At 42.7% G+C, this 18,943-nt stretch overlaps 1 protein-coding gene across 1 annotated transcript in view; it reads right to left on the minus strand.

Moving 5' to 3' along the window:
* The window catches only part of LOC129702477 (zinc finger CCCH domain-containing protein 13-like), a 94,677-nt gene that overhangs the window by 44,915 nt on the left and 30,819 nt on the right, over nt 1-18,943 (minus strand). Inside the window, 3 exon segments of the mRNA XM_055644207.1 lie at nt 8,863-9,063; nt 12,118-12,266; nt 15,830-15,969. Of these exon segments, the coding sequence (XP_055500182.1) occupies nt 8,863-9,063; nt 12,118-12,266; nt 15,830-15,969 (490 nt within the window).

Consider the following 18,943-nt stretch of genomic DNA (forward strand, 5'->3'; position numbering starts at 1 on the left):
TGTATCTAGACTTTCAGAAAGTCTTTGATAAGGTCCCGCATGGAAGACTGGTGACTAAAATTAGAGCACATGGTATTGTGGGTAGGGTGTTGACGTGGATAGAAAATTGGTTGGCAGACAAAGAGTAGGAGTGAACGGGTCCTTTTCAGACTGGCAGGCAGTGGCGAGTGGAGTGTCGCAAGGCTCGGTGTTGGGGCCGCAACTGTTTACCATATATATTAATGATTTGGAAGAGGGAATTAGGAGCAACACTAGCAAGTTTGCGGATGACACAAAGCTGGATGGCAGTGTGAAAACTATGAAGAGGATGTTGGGAGGTTGCAGGGTGACCTGGACAGGTTGGGTGAGCGTGCAGATGCGTGGCAGATGCAGTATAATAGATAAATGTGAGGTTATCCACTTTGGTAGCAAAATCAGGGGGGCAGATTATTATCTCAATGGGGTTAGGTTAGGTAAGAGGGAGGTACAGCGAGACCTGGGCGTCCTTGTACACCGGTCACTGAAAGTTGGCATGCGGGTACAGCAGGCAATGACGAAAGCTAATGGAATGTTGGCCTTCTTAACAAGAGGATTTCAGTATAGGAATAGAGAGGTTCTTCTGCAGTTGTTTAGGGCTCTGGTAAGACCACATCTGGAGTATTGCATACAGTTTTGGTCTCCTAATTTGAGGAAGGACATCCTTGTGATTGGGGCAGTGCAGCGTAGGTTCACAAGATTGATCCCTGGGATGGCGGGACTGTCATATGAGGAAAGATTGAAAAGACTAGGCTTGTATTCACTGGAGTTTGAAGGATGAGGGGGAATCTTATATACACATATAAAATTATAAAAGGACTGGAGAAGCTAGATGCACGAAAAATGTTCCCTCTGTTGGGCGAGTCCAGAACCAGGGGCCACAGTCTTAGAATAAAGGGGAGGTCATTTAAGACTGAGGTGAGAAAAAACCTTTTCACACAGAGAGTTGTGAATTTGTGGAATTCCTTGCCAGAGGTCAGTGGAGGCCAAATCACTGAATGGATTTAAGAGATAGGGCTCTAGGGGCTAGTGGAATCTAGGGATATGGGGAGAAGGCAGGCACGGGTTATTGATTGGGGACGATCAGCCATGATCACAATGAATGGCGGTGCTGGCTCGAACGGCCTCCTCCTGCACCTATTTTCTATGTTTCTAACCTCATGTCTTCAGGAACTCCAATTTTAAGAAGATTACCTTGCCTTCTAAACCTGAGTGTTTGGAGATCTTTTTCTTTTGCAATCATTCGTGATTGAGGATGACTTGTTTCCACTAGTGTTGAAGGTTCTGACATGACCAATGAGGTTAATGTGGGAACTACCGGCTCTTCAACAGATGGGACGGAAGATGTCTGATCAGACAGACGGATAATTTGTAAAGTGGTACGCTGCTTCTGCTATTTTTGCAGAGCTCCCAATCCATGGATTTAAGGTTTTCAATCGCACCCTGAACGCTCTTTCTCCACTCGAGCACTAACAACTGCCCTACTTTAAAAAAAAAGATGCCCAGTCAACTCCTAATCCAAAGTTTCAATAATGTCCTTTTTGCATGGGCCCGCGGAAGCAGCCCCCTCCGCCCACTATTTGTGCTAGACATGTTTCAATGTCTCCGGCTTTGGACGAGGCGCTGCTGTGCTCGGAGCAACCTGGTCGTGGGTGTTGGAGAGCTGGGGCGGAGGGAAGGATTGGAAGCAGCAGCGGCGGGGGCAGATGCGGACGGGGAGCCGGGGCTGGCGAGTGTTAGCCGGGCTGGCTAGTCGCTCGCTGCAGCTCCAGCCATGGAGCAGCCTCAGTGCAAACGCTGCCGTGAGAGTCTCTGTGCCGAATTCGCCCTGTGCCGAATTCGCCCTGGTGACCGGCTGTGGCTCGGTGCAAACTGGAGGACAACCAGTGGGTACTGGAAGTAGGTACCAAGCACTGGGTAGAAGCAGTGGAAGATAGTGGCCTTCAAATGGGGGTGGTTGGAGAAAGCATCCTGCTTGCCTGCTAGATTTTCACTTACTGTATGTAACTGTAGGAAAAATGTTCCGGATCTTGGGGGAGTTCAGCACCAGGGGATCACAGTTTAAGAATAAAGGGTAGGCCATTTAGGACAGAGATGAGGAGAAACTTTCTTCACCCAGAGTTGTGAATCTGTGGAATTCTCTGTCACAGAAGAGAGTGGAGGCCAATTCACTGGATGTTTTCAAGAGAGTTACATTTAGCTCTTGGAGCTAGCGAAATCAAGGGATATGGGGAAAAAACAGGAAAGGGGGACTGATTTTAGATGAACAGCCATGATCACATTGAATGGCAGTGCTGGCTCGAAGGGCTGAATGGCCTATTGCTGCACCTATTTTCTATGTTTCTATGCTTGAGTATATGGCAATAAAACTCGACCACTTGATTTTGAAGCATTCATGCATGGTGGAGGTAAAATCTAGTCATATAGAGTGATAAAGTGTGAAAACAGGCCCTTCGGCCCAACTTGCCCACACCCGCCAACATGTCCCAGCTACACTACCTGCCTTTGGTCCATATCCCTCCAAACCTGTCCTATCCATGTATCAGTCTAACTGTTTCTTAAATGTTGGGATAGTCCCAGCCTCAACTACCTCCTCTGGCAGCTTGTTCCATACACCCACCACCCTTTGCGGAAAAGCTTTCCCCTCAGATTCCTATGAAATCTTTTCCCCTTCACCTTAAATCTGTCCTCTGGTCCTCGATTCACCTACTCTGGGCAAGAGACTCAGTGCATTGAAATGTATAGTTCAAATGCATTTTAGATTTCTCAAAAGTCTTACTTTAAAATAAGTAATGTTTCCACAAACATATAGCCCCTTTATTAATGTCATGGTTTGATGATTCTAAATTCAAATCAAAATGAAATATACGTCAAAAGGCATACTTTCAAAATACTCAGATTTTTTCCCCCGAGCTAAACATAATTTATATGACTTTGTAAAATCAGGAAATGTTATGATTATTTCTTGCCTCTTTTTCCAACTACAGACAAAAAAAAATAGCACTTGAAATAACACTTTTAAAAGTTTTTTTTCTCAGATTTTCTGTACCGTGGAAGGCACTGGCATCGATCCGGGGGGGGGGGAGTTGGGGGATTTACCCCCCCCCACACACACGTTTTGAGGTGGGGGATAGCCTGTATTATTTTCCCCCAGTTTTTGGAGGTTGAGCAATAACAAAAATAATAATCACCTGCTCCTATATCTCATGTAGGCCCTATATTATCTTAAAAATACTTCAAACAAAAAACATTGAAATCATTCTTCTACTAAAATGTGATTTTAATACATCAAATTTAAAAAAGTCCCTACCGTGGGAGGGGGGGGGGGGGCGCCCCCACCCCACACCCTCCCGCGCCAGGTACCCCCAAGGCCAGTAATCAGTGATCACTCAGACCCCCACTTTCAAAAACGCTCCGCTACCTCTGTTTTGTAATTTATAATCTTGTTCATATAAGTGGGAAAAGGGGGAGAGAATAACTGGCTATGATTAGGATTAAGTGTATTAGAAATAATGGATTGAGCAATTCGATGCATTTCAATATAGGGCTAACGTCCAACTAAAGAATAATTAAACATTAACGAACAATGATTTATGGAATATGATCATCAAAAATTATGATCTTCTACAAGTAATCACTAGTCCTCTAATCCATATAACTGGCAGGTACACCTGATTTTAATATCAAAGCTCTTTGTAAAGATAAATGTGGTTAAAAAGTCTCATAAAAGAAATATATTGTTCCAAACTTGTGTTTCCATCACTCAAAAGTTAAAAACATGCAATGGTTTCAATATCTGTAACCAGTTTTTAAATCACTTCAGAAAGTGGAAATCAAAATTACCAAGCCGATTAATGCTATTGTATTTCATTATACAGGTACTACATTATCACTGACTAATAGCTGCATGCATATGTTCTAATTCAAATTTAAATATCCTACAGAAGTAATCAATTATTTAAAACCAAACTAATAATAACCCCTGTTCAACCACCAAAGTAAATTTATACAACATTAATCTGTTAGTTTTCTTCTGGGACCCTAACTAGGAAACCACAGCAAGATATCAATGAGTGCTAAACAGGCAACAATATTTCAGCTACTCTCAGTCCCACAGCTCCTTACACTAACATTTTGGATTATGCTTCTGGGGAGCAGGGCAATTGTTCCTTTTGCTTTTTCCCCTCACCTGAGATTATTAGCCTCAGTGCTAGCTACTATTTTGATCTGACCCATGTCTCCATTTAATCCAATTCCCCTACCCTTTGTGCACCTAGACTGGGCTCATGTTAGGAGTTCAGGTTAAATATCATTTATTGAGTCATAAAGTTATACAGCTTGAAAACAGGCCCTTCAGCTCAACTTGCCAACGCTGACAGTTGGCATTCTGGGCTGGTCCCATCTGCTTGCATTTGGTCGACGTCCCTTAAAACACTTCTAATTCATATATCTACCATTTACTAACAATGTTAATTACATTGTCATTCAAATCGTTAATGTTGATAACAAGCAACAGTTGACCCAGCACCGATCCCTGTGGCACACCACCGGCCATAAGGACATTAAGTGCTGGAATAACTTAGCAGGTCAGGCAACATCTCTGGAGACCATGAATAGGTGAAGTTTGGGGTTGAGACCCTTCTTCACACTACTGTTTGTCTCTTTCCTCCAAGCCAATTTTGAACCCTCGGGTCACAAGTGATCTAACCCTCCAGACTAGCCTATCAGGTGAGACCTTGTTGAAGGCCTTGCTAAAGACCATGTAGACAATGTCCACAGCCTCTTGGTGACGTCTCCAATAAAACGATCAGATTAGTGAGACGTGATTTCCCACACACAAAGTCATGCTGTCTATCTCCAATCAGGCCTTGCCTATCAAAATGCTGGTAAATCTTCCCCCTTGGCATCACTCCACTAACTTTCCTAGCACTGATGTAGGCTCACCAGCCTGTAGTTTCACGGCTTCATCTTGTCCTTAAGTAATGATACAAAATTAGTCACCCTCCAGTCTTCCAGAACTATACAGATGGCTAGAGTTTGCTTAATACATATTGTTGAAGGGGCTGTAGTAGGGTTAGGGTTAATGGAAACAGAACCATTAAGTCACTTCGACTGAATTCAGTCCTGCATTTGGTTGCATTCAGGTGGCTGAATATGTCAGCTAACCCTGTGTTGCAATTTCTCTGCATTACACTGGAGAATCGTCACCTGACTGCAGTAAGGTAGAAACTTGGTGATAAAGGGAAAAAGGGCATATTTACTTTTTTTTAAACTTAAATTTATAACTATTCAAACCATTTATGGGTTTTATTCATAATTAATTGACTTTATTTTTATTTTTTAAATAATTTAACTTTTATTGAATTAAGTTTTTAAGTGTTTCTGAGTGTTAAAGAAAATTAAAAGTCATTGAAATTAAAGAGGTCCAAATTCCACGCTTCCTTCAATACACTTGTTTCAGTTGGCATCCAGTTCTTGCTGCTAGATTCAGATATGTGGAGGGCTAGCAAGATACTAGCACAGCCCAGGTAACTGTGGATGCTCATACACTGCAGATGGTGTTTCTCGGCAGCAGGCCCAGACTAGTATGATCCAGTCTCTCAGTTTCACTCTTACCAGCATTAGAAAGGGCTGATATGTGGAAGTATATGCATGGAAACTATTCTCATCTAATCCACTTTAGTACACTGATACATTATCATACAACTATGATAATAAATCTACCCATCACTTGCTTCCTCCACATCTCATCTTCCAGTCAAATCTTAATTAGTCCAGCCTCAGTTTGGTTTGCCTTGTTTGTTGTGTGCAGAAATGCCAAATCACTGATTAGGGTAAACGTCAACCTAGCTTTGAATCCTAACCTGTTTAATTATGTTATTGTGCATCCATAAAAAAAAAACAATTCTGCTAATTACTGCTACGAGTATCTGTGTAAATTATGAGTTTGTCATATATTTCTAGATAATTTGTTGTGCCCATCATTTCCACTTTCTTGTTGACACAAGTTTGAGGATTCTATACCTGTAACGTGGAGAGAAGGAATGCTTTCGAGAAGAGGAAGAAGAGGTTGACTTAGGTGGAGCTGGAGAGGCTGATTTTCTCCTTGTTGCCGGTGGGGAATATTCTCTGGAACGAGAAGAGGTGCTGCCAGACTGTTCTTCAGGGCTTATAGACCTCTTCTGTCTACGAAGGCTATCAGAGTGATCCCTGAAAGTTGAACAAGACAGAGACCTAACCTGCGATGTCTATTGTATCATTTCTTCATTCTATCTACAATGTATGACAGTACCCATCCATTGAGTAAACTACTCAGATTTTTCAAGTTTCTTTCATATGTGATAATATAAATAGATTTCAGAGATGACTTGTGTAGCAGCACAATAACATATGATGAAAACACAGAAATACATTCAACATTTTTGTGTTATCTTCATCCAATCAATAAAGAAAATGTTTACACCTTTGCTGCAAGTATGAAGTTCTCTAGGAAGTGATGCGGTTTAAGGCAAGGGAAAGGTGCCCAATCTGCATTGTACCTTTACTCTGATATTTCTGTCTTTCCATTGTCCCAATATTGTTATGGTCCAGGCATCTCAATTCTGCAAGTCTCTTACATATTTAAATTATGAATCTATCTAATCAATTGAAGAGTATACTGCTAGTTCAGCTCTTTGACCAGCATCTGTAAATTTGCGATTGTTTGCATGAGCCCTGAACCCTGTGCACTGACCCATTTCAAATTCTGTTCACCCATTTCTTGTGTTTGCTAACCTGCATTGGTTCTTGGTTACATACCTATTTGATTTTAAAACTATCATCCTTATTTTTATCCCAGTGAAATGAAAACATCTCCTCAAAACATCTCCTTGGTGAACCTGTTGGTCACATGTCTTAACATTTTGTGAATCAGTTCAATTAATGTTTGAATTTTTGCAATGTTAAAGATGCCTACCTGAAGGCAAACAAATGGAAAACATTATTGGTATAACCTCCTGAAGACTCATTCAAACAACTAATTGAAAATAAATTACTACGTAACATGGACCCATGGTTCATAACTTATAATGACTATAATTCTACATTTTGGGTCATTACAAGCACGTAAACAGAAGCCAACATTTCTAGAAACAATCAATACATATAGTTCTAAATATCAGTGTAAATAGGTTAAAGAATGTTACAGTAATGTTCAATAAGCAAATTTAAAAATGTATTTTTAATTTAAAAGGCATTTTAATTCAAATACATCATTAATATTTTGAACTGAAAAGCTGATGATTCTCAATCTTGTATACAATCTTGTGTACTTAGCTGCTGTTTAAATGTGGGCAAAGAAAACACATTGAATTCAGATCAGGAACCAAATACAATTAAGAAGTTAAAAACACAAAATAGCGGGAAGTTCGAAAGTATAGAGAAAATGGTGTAAATAGTTAGCCATCGCCAGAAAAGAGAGAAAATAAATCGGTTTCATGACATTGACATCCTTTCCAAAACATGGACACAAAATGCTGGAGTAACTCAGCAGGTTAGGCAGCATCTCTGAAGAAAAGGAATAGGTGAGATTTCGTGTTGAGACCCTTCTTCAGACTGTCTGGTTGACTATTCCCGTTTTTTTTTTTGCTTTATGGTTAGGATTTCAGGTCTATTAATTTTAGGGGGAAATAATGCATAGCATATCTTTATGAAAAGTTGCTGAACATAAAATATTTTTTTCTGGGAAAGGGGTCTTCATGTGCAAAAGGTTATTATTCTTCTACCTTTTGACCACTGATGTTTTCATAGAATCTATGTAAAAACACCAAATAATGTGCTGGAATTAAGTTTAAATATGGCTGCACCTCTGATTATAACCCAAACAAATCCTAATTTACCCTGTTCTGTTTAATGTACAGTAGCAATGGTAGATAACTACACAATGTACGAGCACAGACCTGTACAACACAGGAAAGGCTCTTCAGCCCACGATGGCTGTGCCAAACAAGATGCCAAATTAAACTGTTCCCTTTCAGCCCGTTTGTGATCCCTTTGTTGTGATCCCTCTATTCCCAGCATACCGAAAAGCCACTTTAATCCCACGAATGTATCTGCTTCCTCCAACATCCCTGGTAGCACGTTCCAGCCACCTACCACTCTGTGTGTAAAAAAAAAATGTGTTCTGCACTTCTCCTAAACCCCTATGATTTTAAAGCTATGACCTCTGGTATTTGGCCGCACCACCATGGGAAACTGATTGCCTTTGCCTATCTTTGCCTCCCATAATTTTATAACTCCTACCACGTCTCCCCCTCAGCCTACAAAGCTCCAGAGAAACAATCCAAATTTCTCCTTCCTCTTTTTATAGCTAATACCCTCTAATCCGGACAGTATCTTGGTAAATCTCTTCTGTACCCTTTCCAAAGCCTCCGCAACCTTCTTATATTGGGGTGACCAGAAATACACACAATACTCCAACTTTCATAAAGCTGCAATATGACGAAATTGCTCAATGCAATTTCTCAATGCCCCAACTGAGAAAGGTAAGCATACCATATGCCTTCTTTACCACTCCATCTAGCTGCGATGCTACTTTCAGGGTGTTATGGACTTGGGCGCCAAATCTCTCCGCATAAAAGCTATTAAGGGTCTTGCTATTAACTGTATGCTTTCCCTATACATTTGACCTCCCAAGGCACAACATCTCACACTTACATGGATTAAACTGTCTACCATTTCTCTGCCCAAATCTATAACTAATTTATAACCTGCTGTATCCTTTGACAGCCTTCTTCATTGTCTGCAACTCTACCAATGTTTACAAGAAAATGAAATAATATAAACTGTATCAAGCACAGTATCACTCACTTGTGTTTCTCTTTTTTCTCTTTATGTCTTTCTATATCCCTTCCTCTTTCTCTATTTTCTCGTGCTTTTTCTTCAGTTCTGTCTTTTCCCCGTGGTTTTTCTTTATGCTTTTTTGTTGTTAGAATCTCTTCATGAATAGGGGGTGGTGGGCTTGGAGTACGAGGTCCTTTCTTTTTACTCTGCTGTACTCTTGATGATTTTCTGTAAAGAAAAGAAACAAGGGCACCCTCATATTTATAATGTTTAAGAAGGAACTGCAGATGCTGGAGAATCGAAGGTTACACAAAAAAGCTGGAGAAACTCAGTGGGTGCAGCAGCATCTATGGAGCGAAGGAAATAGGCAACGTTTCAGTCTGAAGAAGGGTTTCGGCCCGAAACGTTGCCTATTTCCTTCGCTCCATAGATGCTGCTGCACCCGCTGAGTTTCTCCAGCTTTTTTGTGTAACCTCATATTTATAATGTTCTGCCTTAACTTCAAAGGTAACACTTCAGTCAGAAAAAATGTACTGTCAAGGAACGATTTTTAAAAAGTTATCAAATGTAGTTTGGAATATCCATTTAGTGAAGGAATAATAGCCCTGCATGCTTAAAATATCACATATCAAGTTATATAAAACAATGGCTAGAGCAATGATTTCACGATTAAACTAATATCAAAAAGAATAATCTAATTTGCTTATTTCACGATTTCTCTTAGCCACTTATGCGGCACTGATTTTACTTATGATTTAATTTACTTAAAGCAGGGCTGCCAACTCTCACGCTTTGAGCGTGAGAATAAAGCATTTCGACAAATTCTCACGCTCTCACACTGATCACAAATTTCTCACACTCAGTCGTGAGAAATTCTGTGATCAACGAAAGCCGGGGCTGGCGAGTGTTTGCAGGCTGGCGAGTCGCTCGCTGCAGCTCCGGCCATGGAGCAGCCTCAGTGCAAAAGTCCCGGGCCGTCGGAGGTGTTGCTATAAATATATAGTTATTGGACTTTGCATTTCGGAAAAGTCCCAGCTGAGAGGAAGACAGCAAAATACTGAAAATATTGGGGGTGAAAATCACTTCAGGACAGTTTGTTAGGAAAATGAAAGAAATGGTAACAAAATACTTATACAGCTGAGTATCATTTTATGGATAAGAAATTGTGTTCAACCAATTGATGACTTCTTTGACAAAGTAATTAGCATGTTAGATAACAAGGAAGCCAATGGATGTAGCAAATTTTGTAATACATAATTTGGTCTGTGAAGTGCCCCATAAAAGATTACATTAGATAAGCACCTGTGGACTTGAACATAATAGTTTAAGTCCAGAGGGTCAGATATGGGGTTTTATGTGTGGGCCAGATATATTATCAGTGCAGAGGGGCTAGGAGCAAGGCCAAGTGTGCATCCAGAGACAAGGTCTGGAATAGTTCTAGGTGTGCAGTCAAAGCTGGGACCAGGTGTAATGCTGGACTCGGGGTCAGGAATGAGAGAAAGTATGCAACTGGAGTCAGGGTCAGGAGTAGTACCAGGTGTGCAGTGAGACCCAGATTGGTCAACATGGGCAAAGATTATAATCTGATTTCCATACACGAGTATACTAAGATCATTCATGTGCTGCACGTGTTGATCAGAGCCTGGCTCTACTGTGGAATGTAATTAGGAATGTAATATAGTCTAACCTTATTCATAGCTAATCCAATTTAAAGCATATATATTGCATTCAAGTCTAAATTAAAAGACTCAATACAGTATGCACCATATTGCACAATGTCAAGCTGAAAAATGCAAAAGCTCCATACCAATGTGTGGGGGACAGCCTCCTACCACCTTCTTCTGAATTTGTTTAGCTGCTTTGCATTACCAGATGTAGAGAAAACCTGTTCATTTATAATTGCCTGGCTTGGTAGGTTTAAATTATCAGTGTTAGTTTTTGGAAATTACATGAGCACATCAGGAACCTAGAGATGGCCACAATATTCAATCAATATCCCAACAAATATTAACACTTAAATGTCTAATCTTTTTAGTCTTCATACTTCTGAAGCCCTTTGCTCCTCCAGGGAGCATAGGCCATTGACAAATGTCCTCCACCTCACTCGGTTGTTTTTAGTACTTCGGAATAAATGCCAACCTTTCTTTAGGTTTAGTGACTTTCAAAATGCACAGATGTTCAATCAAATCCCCAGCAATACACCCTAGAAATCAGAATATACTGAGCAAAGCAAGGGTCTGAGCCTTCATCATTTCCCTAATGGTTTTTCAATTGACTGCTGTTTTTTTTTAAAGCTTACGGTTTATATTTAGACCTAGACTTAGTCTAGTTTTAAAGACTCTGCCCCTGAATCTGTTTATCATTTCCAAAATTTCATATTTTTCATACTAAACGGAAAGCTTCTTCTTCCACAAAAACAAAAGTACCTGTTTAACAGGATGCATGCCTCCTGTCTCAATAATCAGGTTACCATATTGTATCTTTATTCAATGGGAGAGCATGCTGGAAGGGTCAAATGACTTATTCTATTCCTATTTCCTATGATTCCACACAGATCTTTTACTTTTCAGAAACTTGCTAAATACTTGCTCTTGTTCTGACTGCTTGCTGGAGAGGGATGATGATGATGATGTCAAGGTAATGAAATGAACCACACATTATTTGAATACCTCAACATGTTTAAAAACACCTGGTGGAAATTACAGGAAAATAAACTGGTAACAAAACTTAGACTCTACATACCAACAACTATTACAATATATAGACAATCATTTTAAGTTAAGTAATTAGTCTATAAATAAAAGTTATTACCATGTACTATTCAAAATAATTGCACTTTATTACTGTTCAAGTATACGATTAAAACAGCAGTTAATCATGGTTATAGCCCTGTCCCACGGTACGAGTTCATTCCAAGAGCTCTCCCGAGTTAAGAAAAAAAATCAAACTTGTGGTAAGCACGGAGAATGAACGTAGCGGGTACTTCGGAGCTCGGGGACGTCTCTTAGTGCTAACGGCAGGTACTCGGGAAGACTCGTTAACGGCAGGTAAGTAGGGGAAGACTCGTGAAGATTTTTCAACATGATGAAAAATGTTCATGAGAGCTTCGAGTACCAACGAGTGGCCATTGCCGTAAATCTCCGAGTTCGAATCAGGGCAAACTCAGGAGAACTCTTGGAATTAACTTGTACCGTGGGACAAAGCTTTTAATTTTAACTGTACACTATTTAAAAAATCTCAATAATCTTAATTTAATCAACATTTTAAATTCATCATACAAACCTTTGTTGGTCGCTTACGGGAGATGACAATCTTGATCCTTTTTTCTCCTTCTTACCAGAAGACAATTTTGGACTAGTTTTATGTTTAGGCGATTTGCTTGAATTTCTTGGAGATGGGGAGTGCTTATTTCTCACAGGTTCCGGAGATATCTTTAATAGAGAAACATTTTACTTGGTAAGAGACATTAAAATTTACGGTAAAATTAAGTTGTTCCCTGTAATACTTGCCTAACAGCAGTCTCATCTGATGGACTGCTCAACTGATGGTGCCAGTATTACCCAACATAGTTTTTCCGTGCTGCAAATTTAGTTTGTCACTAGACTAAGTGGGACCCATTGGGTCCCAGCTTCACAGGGGAGGGCTGGTCCCCCAACGCAATATTCCACCTCTCCACCAATTCCAATATTGGTGGCCAGTGGTGGGGGGAAGGGGCTTTCTGGAGCGCTAGTATGGGTCTTGTGGGCTGAAGGGACTGGTTTCCAGAGGGTTAGTATGGACATTGTGGGCCAAATGGATTCTTGGGGTGGCAGCTCAATCCCTCAAGCCTGATGTGCTGGCAGCTCACTCACAGCTGGTGGGCTGGCAGTTGACTGGCAACCATTTGCAGTGCCTTTTTACTTCAACCCCAAACCCCCAAACAACCCTTTGCAGTGCCTTTTTTACTTCAAACCAAACCCCCTAAACAACCATTTGCATGCAGTGCCTTTTTACTTCAAACCAACCATATTTTCATTTTCAAACCACATTAAGGGCACTCACAGTTGAGTAGACATGTGTTCAGTGTTATTCAGAGCTCAGAGAGACGTGACCCTCTGGCTTCCTCCATCTTGCAGAGACTGAGTGAGGCACACCACTTCCGGGTTTTATAGTCCCTCCCCACTCCCACCAGCAGGGGCAGCAGAGAGAATGGCAATCTTTTAAAAAACATTAATATCTCTCCGATATTTCATCGATGGGAAAAATCCTCCGGTCCAGTCTGGCGGAGTGGGGCTCTGGGCGAGGTGGCCAAAAATGACGGCCGTAAGTGGCGGCGTTCTCTCAGAAATCACAGCGCAAGCGGTCAAGATCAGACTTTTAGTAATATACTAGACCAAGTGCAAACCCGTTGGGTCTGTTCTCCCAACGTGCGGTTGTGGGGGGGGGGAGGAGGCGGCACGCAGCGTCACACACACTAACTATCCCCCCCCCCCCGCACTCACGCTAATTACCCCCTTGATATATTAATATTATTAATTTGCTCCTTTTACCCCATAACCACCCTATCTACTGACTCATAGCCCCCAACTTGCAGTCACATCTAGAGAGGGGGGGAGGGGTAGCGAGTGAGGGCAGAGAGAGAAGGGGCAGAGACACAGAGAGAGGGGCAAGAGGGAGAGGGGGGGGGCGAGGAGGAGAGAGGGAGGGTGGGTTGGAGGGGAGAGGTGAGGGAAGGGGGAGAGGTGAGGGGAGGGGGAGAGGTAGGGAGCAGGGAGGGGGAGGGAGGGGGGTAGGGGTATGTGGAGGGGAGGGGGGGTTTAGGGGAAGGGGGGAAAAAGAGGGGAGAAAGAGGAGGGGGGGAGGAGAGGGAGGGGGGAAGAGGAGAGGGGGGAAAAACAGAGGAGGGGAGAAGGGGGGGAAGAGGAGAGAGGGGGAAGAGGAGAGGGGGGGAGAGGAGAGGGGGGAAGAGGAGAGGGGGGGAAGAGGAGGGGGGGGGAGAGGAGAGAGGGGGGGGGGAGAGGAGAGGAGAGGGAGGGAGAGGGGGGGGGAGGAGAGGGGGGGAGAGAGGAGAGGGGGGGGGAGGAATGAAGGGGGGAGGAGGGGAGAGGAGAGGGGGGGAGAGGAGAGGGGGGAGAGAGGAGAGAGGGGGGAAGAGGAGAGGGGGGAGAGGAGAGGGGGAAGAGGAGAGGGGGGGGGAAGAGGAGAGGGGGGAAGAGGAGAGGGGGGAGGGAGAGGGGGGGAGAGAGAGGGGGGGGAGGAGAGGGGGAGAGAGGAGAGGGGGGGAGAGGAGGGGTGGAGGGAGAGAGGAGGGGGGAGGAGAGGGGGGGGGGTGAGGGGGGTGTGCTGAGAGGGGGGTGAGGTGAGGGGGGAGGGATAGAGGGAGGGAGCAGGGAGGGGGGTGGAGGGAGAGGGTAGGGGGGTGTGGAGAGGGGGGGGGGGGGGGGAGGGTGAGGGACGGGGGGAGGGGGATGGAGAGGGGAAAAAGAGGGGGAGAGAGAGAGGGGGGAGAGTGGAGAGGACAGGTGGGGGAGACCCAGGAGAGGGTGGAGGGGAAGAGGGGAGGGGAGGGGGGGAGCAGGAGTGGAGGGAGAGGAGAGGGGGGGAGAGGAGAGGGAGGGGGGGAGAGGAGAGGGAGGGGAGAGGAAAGGGGGGGGAGAGGAGAGGGGGGGAGAGGAGAGGGGGTGGAGGAGGGAGAGGGGGAGAGAGGAGAGGGGGGGAGAGGAGAGGGGGGGAGGAGGGAGGGGGGGGGGAGGAGAGGAGAGGGGGGGGAGAGGACAGGGGGGGGGGAGGTGAGGTGAGGGAGAGGAGAGGAGAGAGGGAGGGGGGGAGGGGGGAGAGAGAGGCCTTTTTTATTTCAACCCAAACCCTCCAAACAACCATTTGCAGGCAGTGCTTTTTTACTTTAACCATATTTTCATTTTCAAACCACATTAAGGGTACTTACTCACAGTTGTGTGGACATGTGTTCAGTGTTATTCACAGCTCAGAGAAACGTGACCCTCTGACTTCCTACAGCTTGCAGACTAATTGAGGCACACCACTTCCTGGTGTTATAGTCCATCCCCCCTGCCGCCAGCGAGGGCAGCAGAGAGAATGGGGAATTTTGTAAAATCATTAATATCTCTGTCATTTTTCATCGACTGGAAAAATCCTCGGCACACATGCGGCGGAGGGGGGCTCTGAGCAAGGTGGCCAAAAATGACGGCCGTAGGTGGTGGCGTTCTCTCGGAAATCGCAGCACAGATCGCCAAAACCGATCAAGAACAGACTTTTAGTAAGATAGATAGATAGATGGATAGATATATATAGATTAGCACCAAATTTCAGAGGAAGGCAAACATCCACTTTATAAACCAAATGAAGTGAAACTTCAGTTGTGGATGTAAAATATATCAACAACATATATTAAATGCCAAAAACAGGATTTATGAAAATGATAGTTTAGCAAACGTTTTTTCAAGAAGTGATGAAGGTTGTTTTACTTCAACCATGTTGGAGCTCTATAAAACTTATAAAGCTCTATAATGGTTAGGCCACATTTGGAGTATTGTGTGCTGTTCTGGTCATTCCATTGGCACTGAAAAGTACAGCACAGGAACAGCCCTTCTGCCCTCAATGTCTATCCCAAACATGATGCTGAGATAGACAAATTAATATGGACCATGTGAAATCAGTTTATCTAAAAATCTCTTAAATGCCACTAACGTATCTGAGTCCACCAGCATCCCGAACATATTAACAAATTGGCATAATTTTTTTAATACAAAATTTTCAATACTGTAAATTGATCATGGTTGTAATTGAATGATTAATTATTTTTCACTTAGTCTACAACTGCATCCTGGTCAGAGATGTGCAGTCTGTATCATCAGTAGAAAAACAATTTTTTCCTCTAATTCTTATATATATTTAGTTCACTTAAACGCACGGTATTAAATACAATAAATTCATCCATGATGTTTTCTAGATTTTCTCACTGCAATATTACAAACAAGCAACTTCCTTGTACACCAACCTCCTTCTTGATGACTATTTCTTCTCTTTTATCCATATTCTCTTGTTCAAGTTTCATCAGTTCCCGTTGTATTTTCTGCCGCTTCATTTCAAGGGACAGCTCATGATCATAATCATAGTTTACATCCCCATTATCAGAATCTGTAACACAAATAACCATGAAAGCAAAGTAGCCATACTTTAAAAAATATTCTCAGTAAATTGCATGAAGTTTTCCTTATCTCAAATTGGGCAGGATTACCAAAATGATGAAGTCATAAAAGGAGCAACTTAAAAATAGCCTAGGAGATTTCAAAGTATCCCATTGATCACATTTTCTTTTATTTGCCAAAAAAATAGATACCCTTAAATGTGGTTAAGGGTTCTGACTTGACTATAAATGTTTAACAGTTCAAAATACTGCTGGTTTCAATAAATAATCAGTCAAAGAATGTCACTTAGAATTGCATTCTGCTAAATTGCTCATATAATTGAGCATTTCACTTCCTCTGGTGATTGCATGTCAAGCCATCAGATGAATCATCCTGGCTGTGACTGATGGTTCCAAAGGGTCTGCTAACATTCAGATGCTCTCGGATAATTCATTCCTGGATTTATGCAGCCAGGAATAGAAGTCCAGGGTGAGCTGGGTGACAGGTACTGATGATCTGTCTCTCGTGGTGAACTGTCACTCAAGGGAACCTACCTCCATGAACCTAGATCAATTAGAACCAGCAGACGACTGGAATCTTCATTCATTTAAATTGTGATGCCCACTTGGAGATCGGGACTATTCAATTCAATACAACAGGTAAATTCAATTATTTGCTTTGTTCTTAATTATTTCAGATTGACTTGTGTCTATAATATATATTGCATTTTTAACAATGTTTTTTTGTAATACTGACATTTTATATTTTTGAATACAAGACACATTTAAAACAGTTATAAAGCCATGAAAAACTTTGAAAAAGAGCAAGGCACGACCTTGGGTATTGCAGGGGACAGAGTTGTAGTGATGCGTTGACATTGAAGCTGAAATCACTTTTACACTGCAGAACAAAGTCAGCCCGAGAACTTTAATGGCATACAAGTTGATTACATAAACTAGAAACAAAGGTACTTAAGTGATTCTATAAGCACTTTGGCCTGCTGTTCACTTCCCTCCATTGATACCACACAAGCAATTTCTGAACAATTCCAAATATTTATTACTTTAATAAGATGCAGCAATTATTTGTGAATGATAGGTGGATACAGATGTTTGATAGGCAGATGGTTGGACAAAGGCCAGAGATGAAGGACAAAAGCTGAGAGATAGAGATGAAAGAAGAAAAGAATGTAGGTTATAGGGACGGGGGGGGAGGGGATAATTGGGTGTAAGTCCATGTGGGGCACAGGGAAATGGATGGGGGGGGGGGGGGTCAGGAAGGGAGGGGGTTTGGTTAGTTACCAAAAATTGTAGAATTAATTGTTTATACAATTACGTTGTAAACTATCTACGAGCCTCCACATCCAATATCTCCGACATTTCCGCTGCCTCTAACGTGATCCCACCACCTCTCACATCTTGTTTAAGAAGGAACTGCAGATGCTGGAAAATCGAAGGTACACAAAAAAATCTGGAGAAACTAAGCGGGTGCAGCAGCATCTATGGAGCGAAGGAAATAGGCAACGTTTCGGGCCGAAACCCTTCTTCAGACTGATCGGGGGTGGGGAGAAGAAAGGAAAAAGGAGGAGCCCGAACGCTGGGGGATGGGAGGAGACAGCAGGGGGACTGAGGAAGGGGAGGAGATAGCAAGGACTAACAAAATTGGGAGAATTCGATGTTCATGCCCCCAGGATGCAGACTCCCCAAGCGGAATATGAGGTGCTGTTCCTCCAATTTCCGGTGCTGCTCGCTGTGGCCATGGAGGAGACCCAGGACAGAGAGGTCGGAGACGGAGTGGGAGGGGGAGTGGAAGTGCTGAGCCACCGGGAGGTCAGCTTGGTTATTGCGGACCGAGCGGAAGTGTTTGGCAAAACGATCGCCCAACCTCCGCTTGGTCTCACCGATATAGATCTGCTTACATCTAGAGCAGCGGATGCAATAGATGCCTATTTCCTTCGCTCCATGGATGCTGCTGCACCCGCTGAGTTTCTCCAGCTTTTTTGTGTACCTCTCACATCTTCCTGTCTCCACCCCTGTCCACCTTTCGCAGAGACTGCTCCCTCTACAACTCGTTGGTTCACTCAGCCTTTCCCACTCAAACCACCCCCTCCCTCGGTACTTTTCCCTGCAATCGCAGAAGATGTAACCTGTCCATAATCCTCCTCCATCACACCCATCCAGGAACCCCAGCAGTCCCTCCAGGTGAGAAAGCAGTTTACGTACATCTCCTCTAACCTCATAGACTGCATCAGGCATTCCCGAAGAAGTCAAAGGAAACATTAAGATGTGGGATTAAACCCTACATGAGCTGTAGAATCAAGGGATCTAGTGTGTTTAATTGTCATGTGCACTGAAGATGGAACAATGAAATTCTTGCTGCAGATTTTACATTAACGCAACAATGTAACAAATAAATTTACAATAAAAAACGATATTATTTGGATAATTATCAGGGCCTATGTGGGTTACATTAAAATTATTCATCATAGTTCGACTAAGCTAATATTCTACGGTGTTATCATTTAGCTATGCTTTCCTGTTCCTCCAGTTTTAGCCTTGTTAGCATTCTTGAGGCTGTTTTATTGCTCTCATTACAGGTATATCATGAAGGGTCTCAACCTGAAACGTCACCTATTCCTTCGCTCCATAGATGCTGCCTCACCCGCTGAGTTTCTCCAGGTATAACATGAAAATCGTTTAATTTGAAGAAGATTCACATCTAAAATCTTTTTTCCCTTTCACAACCTATCAAAAAATTGCTTCTAAAAGTTTGTTCACTTATCCCAGTGTTTTCTACTTCTTCACTAACTGCCACACACCCTTTACTCCTAATCCTTGTATAAACACAGCTGTAATTTCTTCATGGTGAAATCAAAATGGATAAAAATGGTCTTTATTAAAATCTGGCAATGTGCACTTTAACCACATGTGATTTTCTATATTACAAATCTCAAATTGTGGAGTACAGAGGCAAATAAACAAATG

This window comes from Leucoraja erinacea, chromosome 13 (genome assembly GCF_028641065.1).
Source record: "Leucoraja erinacea ecotype New England chromosome 13, Leri_hhj_1, whole genome shotgun sequence".
Taxonomy (NCBI): domain Eukaryota; kingdom Metazoa; phylum Chordata; class Chondrichthyes; order Rajiformes; family Rajidae; genus Leucoraja; species Leucoraja erinaceus.